General features: G+C 43.6%; 1 protein-coding gene across 10 annotated transcripts in view; it reads right to left on the bottom strand.

The window, feature by feature from the left end:
• The window catches only part of Ank3 (ankyrin 3), a 445,234-nt gene that overhangs the window by 157,915 nt on the left and 266,090 nt on the right, over positions 1-21,229 (bottom strand). For all 10 annotated transcript variants that reach the window (XM_057751281.1, XM_057751283.1, XM_057751286.1 and 7 more), the window contains one exon: positions 9,363-9,461. In XM_057751281.1, coding sequence (XP_057607264.1) covers positions 9,363-9,461 — 99 coding nt within the window. The remainder of the gene's footprint in view (positions 1-9,362; positions 9,462-21,229) is intronic.

The raw sequence follows: 21,229 nt of genomic DNA, 5'->3' as shown, positions 1-21,229 counted from the left end.
AATCACAGTGGAAAGATCTAAAATGCAAACCCAAAGGGGCACGACCCGCACACTGAGAGCCATCCCACTATAGCGGTATATCTTTGAAGGCTCTCTCAAAACCACACGTGACTTTCTTACCTCCCACAGGTTTGTCTTCTTTTCTACACTTCCTCTGGGGATGGGCACCTTGTATTTGCCCCTACAGCTGACTCCTAACAGTGTCCCAACTCTGGGACTTCTGCTCTTCATCTCTGGTATGGGAACCTTGCGAGGTCAGCTTAGAGAGACTCCCCAACCCTTGATCGATCTACTCCCTCATTCCAACTACCATCTTAGTACCCAAGTCTACCCCCAGAAATGATTCTGTCATGTTGCTGTGGCCACCATCCCTCTAACCCATGACAATTCTTCTTAGTAATTTTCCAAGTCCTGTTTCACAATTATACCTTCCGTTTCCTTGTTGTCTTCAGAGGTGAGTTGGGTTCCCTCTTCCGTTGGGTCTGTACAGAAAGGCTTTGTAGCAGAAAACTCTGCCTACCTTACTCACTTTTTAAAGACTTACTTTCTTTATTGTTACATGTGTGGGCGTGTGTGTGCCACATGTGTGCAAGTATTCATGGAGGCCAGAAGAGAATGTCAGGTCTCTGTGCCTGTGGTTATAAGTGGTTATGGGTACTGAGACTCAAACATGGGTCCTCTGGAAGAGCAGCAAGTACTCTTAGCTACTGAGCCATCTCTCTAGTTCCTGCCTTATCATTCTTTGATGAGTATCAAGAATAATTTTTTCATCAACAATGGTCTAGCCTCCCCTCATCCCAAAGATAAGGTAAATGATGAAGGGGTATCTGAATCTAACAAGGCATGATGTGACCCTCTGCTTGTTATGCCAGGGAGATTGAAGCAGGGAGGGATAGCCTGAACTACAATTCCAGTTTGAGGCTATCTTAAACTTCACAGTAAGGCTCTATATCAAAAATCCAAAAGGAAAAACAATTACCAAGTTAATGAACAGAGTTAGTGAATATCTTTTCAAGGTTGTTTTTGAGACAGTGTTTTGGGTAGCCCGGCCTGGCTTCCAACTTGGGATGAGGTTAGGGAATAACCTTGAATTTGTAATCTTCCTGTCTTACCTATCTCAGTACTGGGATTATCATGCCAAGCATTCTACCAACTAAGCTATATCCCCAAACCTTAAGCTAATCTTAAAACAGGGATTATCTAGTTTGATGATAAAAAAATTACTGTTGTACTGTTTTTAAGTACAATTTTTTTAAAAAAATTATTTAACTTTATTTTATATGCATTGGCATGAAGGTGTGAGATCCTCTGGAACTGAAGTTACAGATGTGAGCTGTCATGTGGGTGCTAGGAATTGAATCCAGGTCCTGTGGAAAAGCAGTCAGTACCCTTAACCACCGAGCTATCTCTCTAGCCCTGTATTTTTTTCTTTACATTCTTCATTCATTCATATATTTGTGTGTGCATGCATGTTTGTGTCATGGCATACGTGGAGGTCATAAGACAAGTTCAGGAGTCGATTTTCTCCTTCGACTTTGTGGGTGCTGGGGACCAAGCGCAGGTTGCTAGGAGTCGATTTTCTCCTTCGACTTTGTGGGTGCTGGGGACCAAGTGCAGGTTGCTAGGCTTGGCCACAGGCTCCTCTCTACCGGCTGAGCCATCCTGCAGGTTCTCTTGCCTTTTTTGCTTTGGACTCCCTTTATCTATTGCCAGAGCATTATTGAAATACCTCATCTTAAAAAAAAATCAGTGAAACAAACAAACAACAAAACCAAAAAACGCAACAAAAGCTAAACCCAAACTTCTCACTAGAGTAAGTTGTTTATTAATGGAGATTAGATTGAAGAGCATGACTCTGTCTCTTGACTCTCAGAATTTGCTCTAATAAGATTTTCCTTTCTTGTAAATCAGGATATTGCAAGCTTATAAAAGAGCTTTTATGGATATTGTACTTGGCAACATAACACTGACAGGCATATTACTGTTTCTCAAATTATACAAAGGTTGGAAATGTTGACTTATTTCTTTTTAAATTTAGCAAGAATTTTTTTTTTGTTACCAGCCCCATGCAAACTTACAATGTATGTACAGTGTCATTTATAATAGGTACTGGACCAAAAAAAGCTGTTCTTCAACCTTATATAATATTAACTCACAGCTGAAAAATTCTTGGCAAAGGCAATTTTGGGGGAGGTGAGGGAGCCTGCTTCAATACCACAATGTATGTAGTTGACTTGAGAGGACCGAGATGGGATGCTGGGTTGCCATGACGACATTATGGGAAGGAAATGGAATTGCAAGAGGTTGGCAATTTTCTTTCCAATCCCCTTGATTTTTACAGTGCTGACATAATGAATGGGTTTCCCTTGGGCAGACTTTTGAATTGCCCATGCTGGCTGGTCTAGGGCTTGTATTTCATTTCCGTGACAGTAATCTTATTAGTGAGGTGGGAACTGCGTGTGGCTGGCTGAACAGAACGCTCTCTTCTGTTAACTAGCGAGCCAAACCCTATACACACAAAGGCTAAAAAGATCTTCCTTCAGTCTGACTTTGGAGCACAGAGCAGGACCTGGGCCAGAAAGCTGGGGACAGTAGGGTGTCACACTGAAGAATGTCACACAGGACAGAGCTTTACCAACTGGAATCTGCTCAAAGCCAAGACTAGAGGGACACACATTGTATGGCGAGGAGAGGGTTTTCTAGAAGGAACATGTTTATTTTAGTTTGTGTCCGCTAGGCTCTTCTCTTTCTTGCCTTCCTAAGCAAAAGCCCCTCATTCTAGCGATGGAAAAGGAAGCCAGGATAGGAGAACACTGTGGGATACTGTGAAGGTCAAGTAGAGCGTGGTATTGAAATGACTGACAGCAGTGAAACCATGCGCAATAGTGCACCTGAAGGTCAGGGAGGCAGTCAGGACAAACCAATGAAAAGCGGTGGGAGCGTAACAGAAAGCCCACTCTCATGCTGGAATTCCCACCCATTCAAAATTTGATTGACCCATACTTGAAATGTCAGGCAGCCGTAGAGTTAATCCAAGAGAAAATGGAGTGTCATTTTTAATGTCCTCTGTTACAGGAACTTTATACTTAGGGTCTTATTTTGACAACTGCTCCATGGGAAAGGCATTAGAGGTTCTATTTATAGATCAGAAAGCCGCTCCAGGGCCTTGATGCAACTATCCAAGGTCACACAAGAAGCCAAGGGTTGTAATGAGAGTTCACACACAGACTGGCTTCTGAAACACCGGGTTTCTCCTGCTATGCCAAATATTAATACAAGCGTCCAGTATTCTCTTCCAGTCAAGAATTCATGCCTGCCATTTATATAGGGCCGTAGAACCTCTGAATTCTCTTCCTCACTGAAATGCTATTCATTCAATAGGCTTAACATGATAATTGGGCTGGTGAGATGTCTCAACATGTAAAGGGACAGTTGTTCTCTGACCACATACACTTGCTGAAGCACATGCATGCAAGCATATATAAATGGAAAAGAAAAAATATGTATAATGGAAGTAGAAGAATGTGAAACCCTTTGGCTTTCTCTTTTATAAACTACTGCTTTTAGGGAGAACGCAACACCTGTTCGTATTTGTGTTTCTATGCTGTTTTTGTGGCTGTTGTGTTTCTTTGTCTTGATACAGGCTGAGTGTTATTTAGAATACTAAGCCATAAACATGTCCATCAGTCCATCTGTCCATCCGTTATCTACCTATCAGCCATCTCTGTATTCTTTCTCTCTCTTTAGCTGTCTCCCATGACTTTTTTAGCTAAATCTTTTCACGCTTTACCTGCATGCACATATATACAACACGCGTGGGCTAGTGCCCACATTGACTAGAAGAGGGTGTTCCTTTCTCTGGAATGGAGGTTGTAGGTAGAGACTGCTCTAGAGACTCTAATAAATATTCTATATGATCATAATCCAGGTGTCATTGTATTTTATATATACAGAAAAATTAATTTTATGAATGCTATGTGTTTCTGAAGTAATGTATACCTAATGTAACCTGTATATAAGAATTCTGTATGAAATTCCATTTATACTATTTGGTTTTATTTGGTTGTAATGTGACATGATTTTCATATAATATAAATCTCACAATGAATTGATTTGTCAAGTGCTAACTTTTCTAGAGCTTGAGAAAAGGAGAATGTTATATATGACTATAAATTTCAAAAAATTAGACATTTGATATATACAAATACACCTCAAGAGAATGCTATAAGTTTAAATTTCACATTAAGGCTCAGAATGAAACCCAACAGTGGGTTATTTATTTGCTGTAACTTTGTTTTAAGAAAGTGGCTCAATCAAGACAATTATCGTAGATCACTGTGGAGTACTTCGGTGTCTAACTGGTTGAGTTATTTCCAAGAGGTCGTACATCAGTGTTGACAAGATACATTCGGGCAAAACAGAAGATGAAGTGGCGTGAATGAACAGCAATGACCTAAAACAGTAACTGTCCTGAGTTTGCTATTTAGATCCTTCCGGAGAACCAGGCATGTGAGATGTATCCATGACGTTGCATTCCCTCTGCAGTAAAGGGAATGGCCTTTCTAGTGTGGCATCCAAATTTCAGGAGAAAGAGAAAGAGTCCCCTGTGTTATAGCTGTGTTATAGCTGCAGCTGTGGAATAAATTTTTTTCTTCCAAGTGAAGGCCTGAGGCCTCTCATCATCACGTCTTTGAATGTAACAAAAGGCTCCATGCTTTTAAAGATGCATTTTATGCATATGAGTGTTTTGTCTGCATGCACATATATACAACATGTGTGGGCTGGTGCCCACATTGATTGGAAGAGGTGTGCGTTTCCCTGGGAACTAGAGTTGTAGGTAGCTGTGAGCTGCCAGTTGGTGCCGGGAATTGCACCAGGGTCCTCTGGAAGAAAAGTATGCATTCTTAACCCCTGAGCCATTTGTCCAGCTCCCATCAATACTGGGTTCCTGTTGCTGTTGCTTGTTTTTGGAAATGGGGTGAGTGAGGTCTCATGTAGCCTTGTTTATTGTTAACACACTGACCTTGAACTCCTGACCCTCCAGTCTCTCCTTCCCAAGTGCTGAGATTAGAGGCAGGCATCACCGCACTGGGTAAGTTCCCAGTATTTGTTCCAGAAAGCAAAAGCCACCAGTACATTTTGTATGACATGCAGAAATACTTTCAGTTAGTCTTGGTTTATGTGGAAATCGGGGCCTCCTTGCTGTTGATGTTTGTGTCAACAGTCTGAACTCTAAGAGGAAGTTGTAATTTAAAATCTCCTCTCTGTGAGAGGCCGGTCTATGACTTTGCTTTTGGCAAGAATTTGTTTTTAATGAGGACAATCACACTCCTTAGAATGTAAAGGAACACAGAAGTTTGGTTTTCTTTTTTTTAGTTTTAAACTGAGAAATACAATTGGTTACACTCTGAGGGTGGGGGCGGAGTAAAGGGTAGATATATAAGATATGACTGTGTTCTCTGGCAGACATCTCAGAGCAGTAGGTTAGGAACTACAAAGACAACCCTCCCCCTTCTACCTGTTTATAAATATCGTCTCATCCTTACTTGAGAACTGGATCTATCACTGAACAACCAGTCCCTAATCAAGCCCATTAAGGCCTTTTGACAATAGAATATAAAGAGTGTGTATCTTTTTTGTTCAGTTCTGGTGAATACTTTTTGAGTATGTGATGTATGCAAAGTGCTGTGGTTACTGAGATGGACATGTGCGTCTCCATGTCAAAGCGTGACTCTGTGTGCAATGCTGAGTAACGGGGTCTGTGAGGACTGGGTGCTGGGCACCTTGCTAGGGAAGTTTAAAGGGCAGGGCAGGCTTAGAGATTTGGAGCCAGCATTCCAGGAATCAGTACTGTTTCCCCACAGGTATCATCAGGCAATGAAAGCCTGCAGCCTTTCTCTCTCTCTCTCTCTCTCTCTCTCTCTCTCTCTCTCTCTCTCTCTCTCTCTCTCTCTCTCTCTCTCCTTCTTTGAAACAGGGTTTTTCTGTGTAGCCCTGGCAGTCCTGGAACTCACTTTGAAGACCAGGCTGGCCTTGAACTCAGAGCTTCACCTGCTTCTGCCTCCTGAGCGCTAGGATTAAAGATGTGAGCCACCATAGCTCATCTTAGCCTTCTTATTAAATGGTGAGGAGTTCGTGAAGAGGGGGATCTCGACATTTAGAATTGTTCTAGAATAAGGACTATATTGGGTCTTTGTCTGGGCTGGGAACTGACGCAAAAGAAATAAAAATGGTATAGGACCATCTGCCACAGAGTCTTCCTTCAACAAGTACCCAACACTCACGCTAGCCTAGGAGAGAGTGAGACTTCAGCGCAGAGCACAGCAGGCAGCCCCTGGCACAGCATCTTAACAAAGCCATTAAAATCTTGTTGGAAAACAGCAACTGCCAGGAAGCCCTTGAATCAAGAGCTGCATATAGGCTGGGGCTAAAACACTGCCTTGGTGAGTGTGCACACCCCACACACTCCCGCCACCATCACAGAAGCACTCAGCACGCCATGACGCCATGAGGGCAAGAGCTACAGTGAGCCAACAGGCCAGGTGATATCGCTTCAGCCTGACGGCACTGGAGATTTGGGAAAAGCTTTCCTGCGATAGAATGAACAGAGACCTAAAGGCTCTGGAATATCAGGCCCTCCTAAACTCTGGGAAGATTGATGTATAAGCATTTTGAATATTCTAGTAAGCCTTTTCGTTTTTTTTTTTTTTTTTTTTTTTTTTTTTTTTTTTTTTTTTTTTTTTTTAATCTCTACAGTGCTGGGGATTGAATCCAGAACCTTCCATAGGCTGGGCAACAGTTCTACCATTGAGTTATATAGTTCAGCCCTAATTACTCTTCACGTGTATGTGTATGTGTGTGGATGCATGTGTATGTATGTTGTGAAGGGAGAGGTTAATGCTGAGTAAATTCTTAGGTCTCTCTTCATCTTTTATATTGAGGCAGGGTTTCTCAGTGGAACCCAGAGTTCACCAGTTCCGAGAGTATAGAGTTAGCTAGCATGCTCTAAATTTCCTTGCCTCTGCCTTCATGTTCCGTCCGGGATTGCAGATGAACTGCTATGCCCATCTGGAATTTACATGGGGACTGGGGATCTGAACTCTGGTCCCCACACTTGTGTGGCAAGCACTCTCTACCCACCGAGTCAACATCCCTGGCCCTAATTATTGAAGTGAGAAGATCCACAGCTCTTCTTGCTGCGAAGTATATAAGATGAGGAGAAGCTTGCTGTCTGCACTGGGAAGGAGAGCAGGGTGTTCTAATACTTGGCTGCCAGTGAGTGGTGCTGTTTGGGAAGGTCAAGGAACTTTTAGGAGGAGGAGCCTTGCTTAAGGAAGTGGGTTACTGGGAGAGGCCTTGAAGTTCTGGGTACTTTACCACTTCCTGCCCACACTCAGCTTCCTGTGCTTTCAAGATGGAAGGTAATGTGAAGTCCTGGTCTCGTACACGCCCTTACACAATGGAGCTACCAGTCATGCTTTCCCTGCCGTGATAGGGAGGTTGCAATTGTATCCCCTCATACCTAAAAGAACTCTTCCCCCAGGTAGCTGCTTCCTGCCAGGTATTTGGTCACAGCGATGAGAAAACGGATTGCTCTCTGTCTGAACTCCCTACGGGTTTGTGTCTGATGCAGAGTGAAAAATAACTGATTTGTTTTTTGAGCGAAGACTGCATCAAAAGAAGGAGGAATAAAGTCATCTTCAGTCAGCTAAAGTCCCAGAGGATGGCCAGGCACCTTCACCATCCTCTTCTGCATGGCTCTTACGTTCTCCATTTCCCCCTCACAGATTCCTGGTACTCATAAATGATCCTGCACCTCCTTGGGACAAGATGGCAAGAGCCATCAATGCCCCTCCATTGTCCCCTGCAGCTCCTTTCCAAAGCCCACGCTTAGCAGAGGAACTGCGGCTGACACGGAGGGCTCTAGCAAACTTTACACACTGATAATTCCTCATGGAAATGGAGAAAAGTCAATTCAGAAGATCCAATACAGTTGCTCTCTACCAAGATGGCCCTTCAGGGGGCGCCCTTTATCATCCTTCATTCCTCTCTCTAGTAAGATTGTTTCTCTTAGAGTACACCTGTTCCTTTGAGGGTCAACACTCAACATGTCAGTCTACCAAAGACCCAGGCTGGTCTGGCCTAGAGAGGGAGTAGAGGACACAAACGAACCTGTGACCTCGGGTTTTAGGAAAAACGGCTATTTTGTTGCCTCACCCCTTCTCTGAGCTGAGCAGACAGTCCATGGTCACTTATTCTTTGAGTGAATAAATGTCACTAATAGTGAGTACATCAGTAGATCAAAGGCCGGCATGAATACAGTTAGTTTGCCGGGCTGGGTTTAGCTGCATGGAGATAAGGATTCTCGGATGTGGGGCCTGGGCTACGATTACAAGGTAGAGAGCCCGTAGAAGAATGACATTGCTTTCACTAGACTGACTCTGGTCCAGATCCTGCAATAAACATGTGAAATGTGGAAAAACAAAAGTGTTGGTATGGGTTTTATTTTTTTTAAAGCTAAGACTTTTATTTTATTTCATCAGTTCTTCTTTTTTTTTTTCATACAGTATTTTCTGATCATGGTTTTCCTCCCCCAACTCCTCCCTGATCCTCCCCACCTCCTCACCTGTCCAAATCTAGGCCTTTTTTCTCACTCTCTTTAGAAAACAAATAAACAGGCAAACAAAGCATCATCACCATCCTAATAACAAATAATAAAGACAAGAAAAAGAAAAATAACGAAGAGAAAGCATGGGAAAACACACAATCACAAACCCATAAAAACACAAACTCGGAAACCAAAAGAGCAAAAGAGCAGTAAGACAGAAAATGCTCACTCAAAGTGACATGAGACAGAAGGTGTACAAAGTGCCATTGAGTTCATTTCACGTGGGTCATCAATGGTTGTCACGGGGTCTGCCTTTCACTGTGGCTAACATGCTCAGGGAGACTCCTTTGGAGAAGGAGTTTTCCGTTGTAAGCAGATGATGATTAGAGTTAGCTTTTTGGTTAGGGGTGGAGGCTCCTGTCTACTTCCACCAAGCAGTACGGAAGAGCAAATAAAATTTCCAGCAGAAAAGCTGTCAGATTTCACATCAAACTCACTCAAGTTCAACTCTGAGTGTCAAATAATTCTTGAAGATTAACTCAGGGCAACCAACAGACTTGAACTCTTGCTCTCCAATTCAAGCCAGAGGCCATTTGAACATACACTCACAGTATATGAAATGGAACCATTTCCCAAGAGATTCCAAAGAGAAATCAAGCAGAAATAAAATGGCATTTCCCCACAGCACCGGCACCAGGTGAGGATTTCTGCCGCTGGAAGAGTCACACAGGCCTGAGCCAGGCAGGATACTTACCCTGGTCTTGGCATCAATCTTTGCACCCCGGTCGAGCAATAGCTTCACCATGTTTGCGTTTCCTCGTTTTGAGGCGACGTGTAGAGGAGTGATGTCATTCTGTGAGGAAGCAGAGAAGATGTCTTAGGCCTGACACACACAGTTTAAGCTTAACTGAGTCTGGTGTCTCAGTGGCACTAAGCCTTGCTCTGATCCCCTTTCTTCTTTGAGTACAGGCAGTAAGTACACTTTCCCACCATTCTCTCTAGCAGTGTTCCCCTCCCCTAAAAATGAAACTTGAGAATCTGAAGGGAGGCAGTCTGTGAGATGAGGTTCAGTTTATCCATTTTATTGCTGGTGGTGACTGACAGATGAGGTGAAATTTTGAATACCCAAATCATCCATCCATCTATCTATCTTTCTTCCTTCCTTATTGATTGATTGATGATTGATTGATTGTATTTCATTTTCTTTAACTTGAGGCAGGGTCTCACTATGTAACTTTGGCTGGCCTCAAACTCACAGAGATCTGCCTGGCTTTCTGGGAGCTGGGATTAAAGACATGCATCACCAATGCCTGGTCCAAATCGTACATCTTTATATATCAATATGTTTTCTTACAGTTTTTTTTTGTTTGTTTGTTTCACATTGCTTAGCTTAATAGTAACAACAAGTTTACTGTAGATTGAGCTGAAGGAATGTCTCAGCTTTCCCAGACTCAGTAGGAGGCTTGGGTTGTAAATGAGAGCTCTCAGTCATTGAGATGGAGACACCTGTCCCTTGTTTTGGCCCCCAGTGCTCCTGCTGCCTCCACATTCCCCCCCCCCCCCCCCCCCCCCCCCCCCCCCCCCCCGGCATCATTGGCAGTTCTTCTACCCAGCCATTGTCTGTTGCTTCTAATCCATCAAGGAAGCATATGTATACACTAGAAACAATCCAAGACACTGAATTCTCATTCTTGGGTGCCTGCAGCATGCAGTTCAGAAAGCTCCAATGAGATCACCTGTTAAGCAGGCTCACAGCAATTCAACATCTAGAGTTTAAGAGCAGATGCCACGGCTACCAGGTACTGACCACTTCCTGCCCATGAGGAACTGGGCTGAGTCCCTCCTGGTGTGAGTGGTGATGTGGACTCCAGGCCCTACACTCTCTTAGGACAGCATCAGTTCGCACAGTGCCACTTACAACCGGCCTTGCAGTTCTGACAAGTAGAGATGGATTACAGAACCGGGATTTAATTTCTTCACTTTTTATATTTTTATTTTCCCCTGAAAAAATTTTTATTTTTTGACAATTTCAAGCACACACACACACAGACAGACACACATACACACAATGTACTCTGATCAAATGCTTCATTCCCACCCCCTACTCCCAGTGAACCCCTCTTCTGAACTAGGCCCCCTCTGCTTTCACATCTTTTTTTCATGACCCATGTGTTTATTTAGGGTTTCTTGCATGAACATGGGTGGAGGGTTATTTAAATAACTAACTTTAAACATATGGTTAAAAAATAAAAGGTCCTATAATAAAAAAATTCTAAACATAAAGTCTGAGGAAAAATATAGTGAATTTCAGATCCTCCCTATCCAGGTTCACTAAATGTTAGCCTTGGAGCTGGACACAGAGAGGGCCTGCTTACCATACTTAGGGCCCTGAGTTCAAGCCCCAGTTCCTACCCTAAACCAATCAACCTTTGACTTCTACCACACTGTATCATCTTGCTGTAAGAACTAAGAAGAGGAAGATAATCCAATAAATAGCTCAATTTAATCATCTCTAATTAAGAAAGAGTCATTAGAGATGGGGGTCTTCCTAAGTAGCCGAGGCTAGGGAGGGAGGAGGGAGAGGAAGAGAGAATAGACAGACAGACAGACAGACAGACAGATAGATATAGAGATAGAGATAAATAAATAGAGGCATAGATATAGATATAGATAGACAGATAGATTGACAGACAGACAGATAGATAGATGACAGTGCTTGCAATGTCAATATCATAAGAAAAGAAGTAGAAATAAAACCACAGAATCTCAGCCCCCACCTGCCCTCAAACTCTCAACTGTCTGTCTCCAAGCGTCTGGGTTCGTCTGAATGCTGTATTTTCTCCAAGATCCTTCCCATCCCTTCCACTCCCCAGAGCTCACTATTCTCCCCCCTTCTTCTCTGTTTATTCCTTCATTGAACAAATTCAATAGTTTATGCTGTAGAAATTTCCACCACCTGTATCTGACTGATTGCATTTTCATGATGTGTTGTCTAACATGAACTTTGTCCCCATATTGTCAGCGAAATTTTTTGAACTGAAAAAAATTTATTCATTTATGTGTACATGTCTGTGTGCTTTTTTGAATATCTGCCACCTGTGTGAACAGATGCCCGTGGAGGCCAGAAGCCTGAGTTGGGTGCCTGGAGTGATAGGTGGTTTTGAATCTCTCAGTGTGGGTACTGAGAGCTGAACTCAGTCCTTTGGAAGAGCCCAAAGCACTGTTAACCACTGAGCCATCTCTCCAGTCCCTTAGTCTTAAAAACAAACAAACAAATCTATACCTTCTGCCACAAATAGGAGACTGTACAATCTCTTTATCACATTATTCTTAGAACCTAAAATATTAAGAGTTATTTTCATAATAATTAAGGGTTATTTCCATTATTCTCAGATACCAAAATACAAGCCAGTGATTAATTTATTCAATAAAAGAAGGCTAAGATTTGCTTGAGTAAAACAAATTCGCATTGGGGACGCTGGTGGTCAGTGCTGACACTACATTGTGTTCCCAGAAATGGATGCATCAAATCCTCCTCTCAGGGCTCAGTAAACTATGCACAAGAAGAGGTGGAGAAGCTTAAGAGCCAGAAGAGATGGAGGATACCAAGATCACAAACAAGGCCCTTTAAGCACAGCAGATCTGCTCAAGCTGAGGCAGCATGCCCAGGCCCCACGGGTCTGCACCAAATGGGGTCCTAGAGCTGAGAGAGGCACACACATGTCCCCACCCCTTGCTCCAGTTGATAACCACTGGCAAAGGACAAATTAGGTTTCTCCTAGGGAGTCTCCCAGGGGAAACAGACCACTCTTAGGGGTAGGCCCCTGCCCAGCAGAAGATGCCAATAGAAAACTAACTCAGTGGCATTTTTAGAGCTTTTTGTCTCATACTGTCATGCCAGGGCATTTTCTTTTAAACCTTACAGGTCCTTTGTGTATATATCATGACTTCCGTTTTTATGTTTTATGGGATTCCTGGGTGTGCAAATGGGTCCGTGTGTCTGTGTCTGTATGTTCCTTATGCTTTTTCTTTGGTTTTTTCCCCCTGTTTGTTTGTCTTATCCTATTCCAATTTGTTTTTATTTTATCTTATTTTCTTAATATTCCTTAGATGACTGTTTTCCTTTTCTTATTTATTATGTATACAGTATTCTGTCTGCATGTATGCCTGCAGGCCAGAAGAGGGCGCCAGACCTCATTACAGATGCTTGCGAGCCACCATGTGGGTGCTGGGAATTGAACTCAGGACCTCTGGATGAGCCATCTCTCCATTCCTGCCTATTTGCTTTTTAAGGAGAGACAGAGTGTGGATTAGGATGGGCAGGAGGGTGGGGAGGAACTGGGAGGAGCTGAGGGAGGGAAAACCACAATCAGAATGTACTGCATGAAAAAAAATCTATTTTCAACAAAAGAAAAAATAGCTCTGAAAAAGAAAAGTGGGTAAAACTGATAATGCACGTGTCCATGTGTGTGTATGTGTGTGTGTGTGTGTGTGTGTGTGAGTGATATTAATCCCAGGGCCTTGCATATACCAGGTAAGCAGTCAACTACTGGCCTCACCCCCAGTCCCCAGGTAAACATTCTGTGGACAGAGCTAGAGGGAGAATCTTAGACTTTGCTGGCCACATCACACCACACCTGAAGCCCCTGCTCACCTCTGCCACCACATTACGATGCAGCCACATACCATCTACAAACAAGGATGGCTGTGGGGCTTTTGTTTTTTAATCATTTACAAAAGCGACAGCAGTTCTGCTATGGCTGAGGGCATTCATTCGCTCGACTCAGCACTGGATCTACGGCAGGCTTGCGATCGAAGGTTTCAGCTGAGGGACGGGATGGTGAGAGGATCTGAAGCCCTGTGACAAGCTTGGAGTAGGCTTTGGTCTTTGCTGAGGGGGACAGCAGAGAGGGAAGTACTCTCTGCTGGTGTTGAGGCTCCTCTGCAGGCTCTCAGTCCAGACAGCAGCGCTATGTGAATGAATCTAGTCCTGAGCCAGCAGGTGGGGCCCTGAGCTAGGCAGCACGCCACAGTTCAACAGCTATGGTTCCTTAAGGAAAGGGCTTTCCCAGGCTACAGGCTTTCATAAACTTTTGTCACACAGGCTGCTCAACAGGGTGAAGGGTCACATCTTCTTCCGACGCTTTCTTCTGGATTCTGTTCTTTCCTGCATAGATGAGTAGGTGGCAGAAGGGGGCTTGACTCCCAATGCCCTGGACATTTGCTAGAGGATAGCTTCAGAGTTCGAAACCTCCTCAAAGGTAGCATAAAGGGAACTGAGGCTTGAGATCAGCTGCGTGCAGCTCAAGCAAGAAGACCTGAACCCATGTAAAAAAGCTGAGCGCAGTGGCCCACATTTATAATCCCAGCACTGAGAGGCAGAGACAGAGTGACCTTTGGGGCTTGCTGGCCAGCCAGTCTAGCCTAATTTACAATTCCCAGGTCTCAGTGAGACTGCCTCAAACAAACAAGGTGGATACTTGCTGGAGGATGAAACTTGAAGTTGACCTCTGGCCTTGATACTGATGTGCACAATGCACATGCGCATTGTATGTGCACATATACAAACACATGCATGTACACACACACACACACGCACACAGGGCTTGCAAATCCTTGCAACAATCTGCCAGGTAGCACAAAAATAACCCTGTTTGGTAAAATGAGACAAGGCCCGGCTCTGTAATTTGCCAGTGAAGAAATACATTCACTGGTGGCAGGGTTGGGATCACAGTCTTTCCGCAGACCCTCTTATTGTGGTATTCTGAGATAGGGATCAGAACGCCTCTGCTTCTCTAGTGTCAAAACCTACCTATTGGTAGGCACCAGGTCACTGGTCATCTCTAGATCTTATAGTAGCTGTTCCTGAAAACTGGGAAAACTGGGAGGTAAGGCACTCCTGTGGAGTAGCCTGTGGGTATTTACATATCAATTCTTCAGTAAGGGAGATCTCATTCCTTCCCAAGTGCAGGGCTGGAACTATGCTACTGTGAAGCAAGCAGCAGCATCCTGACAGAGGCAGATGACTCCTGAGCCTTGTTTCTAAGAGCCTGAGCTAGCTACTGGGACAGTGTCAGCTGGTACAAGTTTGCTGGGATGCAAGCCAGCATGAAGAACCTCCAATTCTGCAACTGTAAATAGTAAGAGAGCGCCATAGGAAAAAGGCCCCAAATGTGCCAGCCTTGAGGCAAGACATATGCCTTACCATAGCCTGGGCCAGAGGGAAAGACCCCTGATCTCGGCGGAGTCTAGCACAGAGTGAAAGCTACAGCAGCCAACAACGTGAGAGAATTCTGCCCCTCTGCTTATGTCCTGCGGGAGGGCTGACCACAAGCGGAGTGTGTTGGAGTTTAGGCGAAAGGCAAATGAAGTCTCCATTGGAAGAATCTGAGGACCAGGTCAAGCGGAAGCTCTGCTCCATCCCTGATGACTGATTAGGTCTCTACCATCTGCTCTTAACCTCTGAGTCATTTCTCTAGCCTCATGTTTGACATTCTTAGCCCAACAGGGAAAATTCGAACTGCTTTGAGACTTTATCTCATCCCATTCAGAAGGGATGTTGTTACTGAATTAGTGACAACGAACACAGGTGTGACACGGGGAAAGAGGAGCCCTTATGCACTGTTAAGGGGTGGTGTAAGGTTGTCTATCAATTCTGAAAATCAGTTCGGAGATTTCTCGAAAATCCAAAATTAGGATGACCATATGGTTCAGGTGCACCATTTGGGAGTCAGCCAAAGGACTGAAGTCAACATCCCACAGAGATGCTTGCACCACCAGGTTCATAGCTACACTCATGACAGCTACATTGTAGAGTTAACCCAAGTGTCCATCAACTGAAGAGTAGCTAAAGAGAAAGAAGTGTACGGATACAATGAAATTTGTGTGTGTCTGTGAATGGGTGGTGTGTGCCTGCTTATCTCTGTGGATTCAAGAGTGTGTTACTGCATATGTGAACACGTATGTGTGTGTGTGAGTGCATGTGAGGATGTGTGTTGTGTATACACTGGGACATGTGTGTGTACATGTACATGTGTGTATGTGTGTGTGTGGCAGTTTAAAAGACAATATTCATGTGTTGGTTTTCTCCTTTTTGCCTTGTTTGAGATAGATTTTTTTTTTCCCACTGTGTTAGCTCATAGAGAGCCTGTTGAGCTCCTGGAGTGTCTCCCTGGAGAGGTACACCAGGATCAGAGATCTTGAGCTACTGTGCAGGCTTTTATGCAGGTACTGAGGATCTAAAGTCATTACTTTTACCCACTGACATCTCAACCCCCACAATGGGATTTTATACAGTAATAAAAAAAATATGGAATCACGTCAATTTCAGGGAAATGAATGCAGCCTGCTAAGTGAAGGAAGCCAGACTCAGAAAGGAAATCATCTCTCGTTCTCTCATGCTCGGAACATAAATTTAAAAATGTTCGTGTGTGTGTGTGTGTGTAGGTTATGAACTCAGAAAGGGGGCTATGGAAGGGGTTTAAGAGACCTTTGTGGATGTGGGAAATAGAGAGGCTCATGGCATATATGCAATAGGAAAGCAGAAGCAGGGAGAAACTGCTAAGAAAGGGAACCAGCTGGAGAGGAGAGGAAACATGGGGAGGGACTCGAGGGGAACAGATCAAAACAGGTATAAAGACACATACATATGAAGATGTTATGAAATCCAATTCTTTGTATGCTAACTTATAAAATTAATTAAGAGAGACAGATGGAATTTCAGCCTAAGAGATGAAATTGCCAAGAGAATGGAAATATTTGATTAAAAAAAAATACCATCTCAGAAACGCAGAGTTCCTTTGATTAAGCTCACAAGTAGATGTCATACAGCAGGGCAGAGAGTCAAGGAAGCTAAAAGATATGTCAATTAATAAAAAATTTACATTAAAATATAACGAGAATGGAATGTCAGAAGCTACACAAGAAGAGGCAGGGTCAGACGCGAGGAAATGTAAGAAAATGCAAAGAGGAAAGGATGCGCTCAGAGTAATATAGGAAATGAGACCACAGACTCTAGAAGCAGAGGGGCCGCCAAGCACCCTAACCACAGATCGTGCAGTGAGATCCAGTCAGGCTGCTGAACATGAAGATCAGCTGTGGGCCATCGGAGGGCCAAGGAGAACACCATTGCTAACAGACTCAAACAGGGAAATAGAAAGGACATCCCTAAGACAATAAGAGCATGGTTACCCCATAGAAAATTAGACCTGTCTGAATCGAGGGGGGACTCTGGAAATGGTAAGAATGAAGGTAAATATAAGAAATTGGTTTTCATATAAAGTAAAAATAGTGAGCATGGTTGTAGGCTTTATGGGGTATACAAGAATGTGTGACACACAGGTATGACACACACCCTTGGTGTTAGAGGGAGGTGTCAGACTTAACCTGTCATTGGACTCTTATATCCTGTGTAAAGTGATATGATGTTTGGAAGGCTACCAAGAAACTAATAACATAGGAAGTAAACTACAGAATTATATTATTTAAGACACAGGGAGAGTAGGAAGAATCCCTCTACATGTGTAAATGCACATACATGCACTTAAAAAGGGCTACACACATGCCAGCCCAAAGATTCCCTTGTCACTCTTGTGAGAATGGCAGATGTCTTATGCATTCTAAAAACGATAGCTGTGGATATTGGACACGGTGGGAAAGTGGGTGCATCTTAACACACCCCAACCTGCCCCACCAGCATCCCTCTGTCTCAGCTCCCACCATCTGCATCTTTACTCTGTCAGGCACGTATCAGCCTGATCTGCTCAGCAACATCCCTCCTACCTGAGCGTTAAGGGAACTGCTAGCCCAGATGGCTACTGAACCTAAACATATTTAGCTGCTACCTTTTTCTTTTAATGCATAAAATTCACTGTGGGCGAAGATCTGTTATGTATGATAAGAAATCTAGATTAAAATACAGAGAAACAAACTCAAACTAGTTAGTGTTTTTGATCTGATGGAATTTGTCTTTGGGACAGTGATTCGCCAGGTAGACAGAGATGACCTTGAACTCTTTAATCTCGCACCTGTCTCCCAAGTGCTGCGATTATAGGAGTGGCCTGCAAAGCAGGCTTGATAGGAATTTTGTACAAATCAAAGCAGATTTTGCTTTAGTATGAATTAGCATATTAATAGAATGCTTTTATGGCTTTTACCAAAGATTATTTTTTTATGCATTCAAAATGTTACAGAATTCATTAGCATTTGACAATGTGTTTTAACAGACAAGGGCATCAGGAATTATTCCGTCTAATGGCAAGGTGAGGGAAAAACTCAGGGTGGTTAAGTCACTTATGGAATTGGACCTGGACAAGATCTGCATCTCCCGATTCCCAGGTGTTGCTCTTTCCATTTCACCAAACCCCTTGGGCTCCTTAAAAGCCACTTTCATCATCAGCACATTAGTACCTTATTTAACCTTTCCATAAGATTATTTAATGTAATTATGGCTCAACCTGAAAGTAAAGCATAAATAAACCTACCCAACATCTTTCTTCCTCTGTCATTTACTTCTCAATTATTTCTACATATGGTGGCCATACACACACAAAAGTCAAACTTATGTACACACATATGCTTTATACACAACGAAGAGAATTGACTATATAAATATTTACATAAAATACCAACATTATCTGAATGACTATTTAGAATTTTAAGAAAACAAGTTTCAGTATGGGTGAACTTCATTATTTCAGATTTCTGAGTCTATTAGCTGGTCAAATGCTTAACAAAACACAGACAACGGCTGCTTCCCTGTTGAGAGAGTCTGCAGCAGCTTTTACACCAGGCTCGCTGGCCCTCTGCTCATAGACATGCCACCTTGATTTTCAGATAGACCTGTTAAGGTGTCAAACTATGAAACTGGAATTAAGATCCTGACTTGGTAGGGTATATTTTGCCTCCTCCTTCTCAGCGGTGGAGGTGAGGGGACAGCAATCAACAGAATGCAAAATGTCTCGTGCACTGGATTATTTCCTAGGCTATTCCACAAGGACAGTTTTTTAAATTTTCTTTTCTTCTTCTTTAAAAAGAGATTTCATTTTATTTTCGCCATGCTTATGTGTGTCTGTCTGTGGCTGTGTGTGGGTTTGCCCACAGGAACGCAAGTGCCTGAAGAGGTCAGAGGAATTGGACCTCCTGAGAGGGGCTGGAGTCACAGACAGTCCTAAGCTGCAGGACGCGGGTGCTGGGAATTGAGCCTGGGTCCCTCCGAAAGAGCAGTGATGCTCTTAACCATGGAACCATTCCTCCAATCCATAAATTTTATCTGTTATTATTGTTTTATCAGTCATTATTACGTGTGTGAGAAAGAGATGGGTATGTCGGTGCCTCTGTGCCATGCAAGGAGTTAAGTTTCTTTTTCCACCTTTATGAAAGATGCAGGACTCAAAACCCAGGCTGCAAGATTTGCATGGCCAGCACCTTTACCTGCTGAGTCAGCTTACAGCACACGACCACAACTTAAATTAAGGCAATTGCATACCCCTCCCCCAGTAAGTACCTGTACTAACTTTCCTAAACTCTAAAACTGTTTTAGAAATATAAAGATTGCTAACAACGAGTTCGAGGCAGAAAAAACTCTATCCTGGTTGTAACTTTATCCTGGGCATTCCTTACACACCTAATTAAAAGCACAATTTTCCTAGAGTGAGAACAGGTCCAACATCATATCTTCTAGATGGAGGGAATGTGCCTTGTCCTGTGGGATCTACTGTGCACATCCATGTGATAGACAAACACCTTGCCTGTCTCCATCACAGGGCTGGCAAGAAGATATAATTCGTGGTGGTGCACACCTTTAACTCTAGCACTTGAGAGGAGGAGGAAGGCAGGCCTCTATAGCTCAAGAATAGCTTGGTCTATGAATGAGCTTGGGGTCACTCAGGGCTACAGAGTGCAACACTGCTTTAAAAAGAAAGAAAAGAAGGAGGGAAGGAAGAGAGAAAGAAGAGAGTCATGTAAAACAGGAGGAAGGAAATTAAAAGACATTCCTTATTTATCTCATTTAATACAAGATGACCATAGAAAGAGATATATCAATTTATCCTCATTTGATAAATAAGCTCCAAACTCAGATTAATTTGTTTGCCTGACCCCCAGGTTCATACTTCCTTCACCAGACTGCAAGCTGTATTCTGACCTCCATGTGTGTGCCGGGAGCATGCATGGGGTACATGCCTGAAGACACTTGTGCACACGCACACAATTGAATGCAATAAAAGAAATAAAAAGAATGGTGCTTGGCCTTTATGAAACAGAAGTGCTATTCAGGACCCTCTTCATTATCATAAAGATAGCAAACAAAGCATATGAAATGGTTGCTTCTCTCAAGGATATTGGTCTGGGTGGAAGTTCCATCCCAGCCCCCCCACTCCAGTTGCCTCAGCACAGACTCTGCCCCTTGAGAAAGCCCACCAGGGGCTGGAGAGATGGCTCAGAGGCAAAGAGCACTGGCAGCTCTTCCAGAGGTCCTGAGTTCAATTCCCAGCAACCACATGGTGGCTCACAGCCATCTGTACTGAGATCTGGCGCCTTGCTCTGGTGTGAGGGCATACATTGAGGCAGAATGTTGTATACTTAATAAAATAAATCTTTATAAAAAAAAAAAACTGTAGCTCTTCCTTTAAAAAAAAAGCCCACCAAACCAGTGACCCTTCCCCAGAGATGCTCAAGACCACTCCCACAGGGTATTTAAATTGCCTCCAGAGAAAAAACACGTGGTTTTCCAGTCTTCCCTTCTTGTCTCCTCTCTGGGGGGCGGAGGGAGGGCTGGAAAGTCATCCGGGAGAGTTTGTATCCATTAAATCTGGGTTTTTTTCAAATTTGGTTTGATTTGGTCTGATTTGGATTATTGTGTCGGCAGAGAAGTTTATCAGGCTTATCGGGGTGCAAAAACTTTTCATCTGGAAGTCCCACCGAGGGGCTGTTTCTCCCACTGGCCAGGGGCCACATGATGGGAAAATACCCTTCTCCCCAACACTTGCTCTCCACCAGGTCAAGACCGGCTTCAACTTTCCAAGTCATTGCCTTAGAGGCCCAGGGATTCTTGCAATTTTTGGGGTGTCCTGCCAGAGACGCGATCTTGCCAGGCTCCTGACCTGCTACTGGGACAAGGACCTGCCTTGTCCTGTGGGATCTCTCTTTCAGAAGACGTTCTGTTCAAGGGCATTTTCCACCCCTCTCCCACCGTGTTTTGACCTATAGCCTGACACAGTGGATACATTGCGCTAGGTTTCGGGTCCTAACATAGATTTGCAAAATGGACACCTGAAATTCAAAGCTAGATCCCCAAATGCCCTTGGACTACCTTTTATAAAATCTTTTTAAATTGGGGCTATCTGATACCATACGTCCTTAACACCTACAAATTTTTGCCGGCATGGGGGTCAAGTAAACAAAACCCCCAGATGCCCATGGTTTCTGGATACTGGTGCTCCTCTCCCTCCCTCAGTGGCCAGTGTCTCACAGCACTGGTCTTGGTTGCTAGGCCTATCTGAAAATTGGGATCCTAAAAGTTCCGCCCTGACCATGATGCTCGAGACACTGGCCGCTGCCAGCCTCTCCCCCTCCCCAGCTTCTCTCCATGTTGGTTGTCTGTGTCTCTGCATCCTGTCCCTC

Source organism: Chionomys nivalis, chromosome 19 (genome assembly GCF_950005125.1).
Source record: "Chionomys nivalis chromosome 19, mChiNiv1.1, whole genome shotgun sequence".
Classification (NCBI taxonomy): Eukaryota; Metazoa; Chordata; class Mammalia; order Rodentia; family Cricetidae; genus Chionomys; species Chionomys nivalis.
This window is presented reverse-complemented; position numbering and strand designations above follow the sequence as displayed.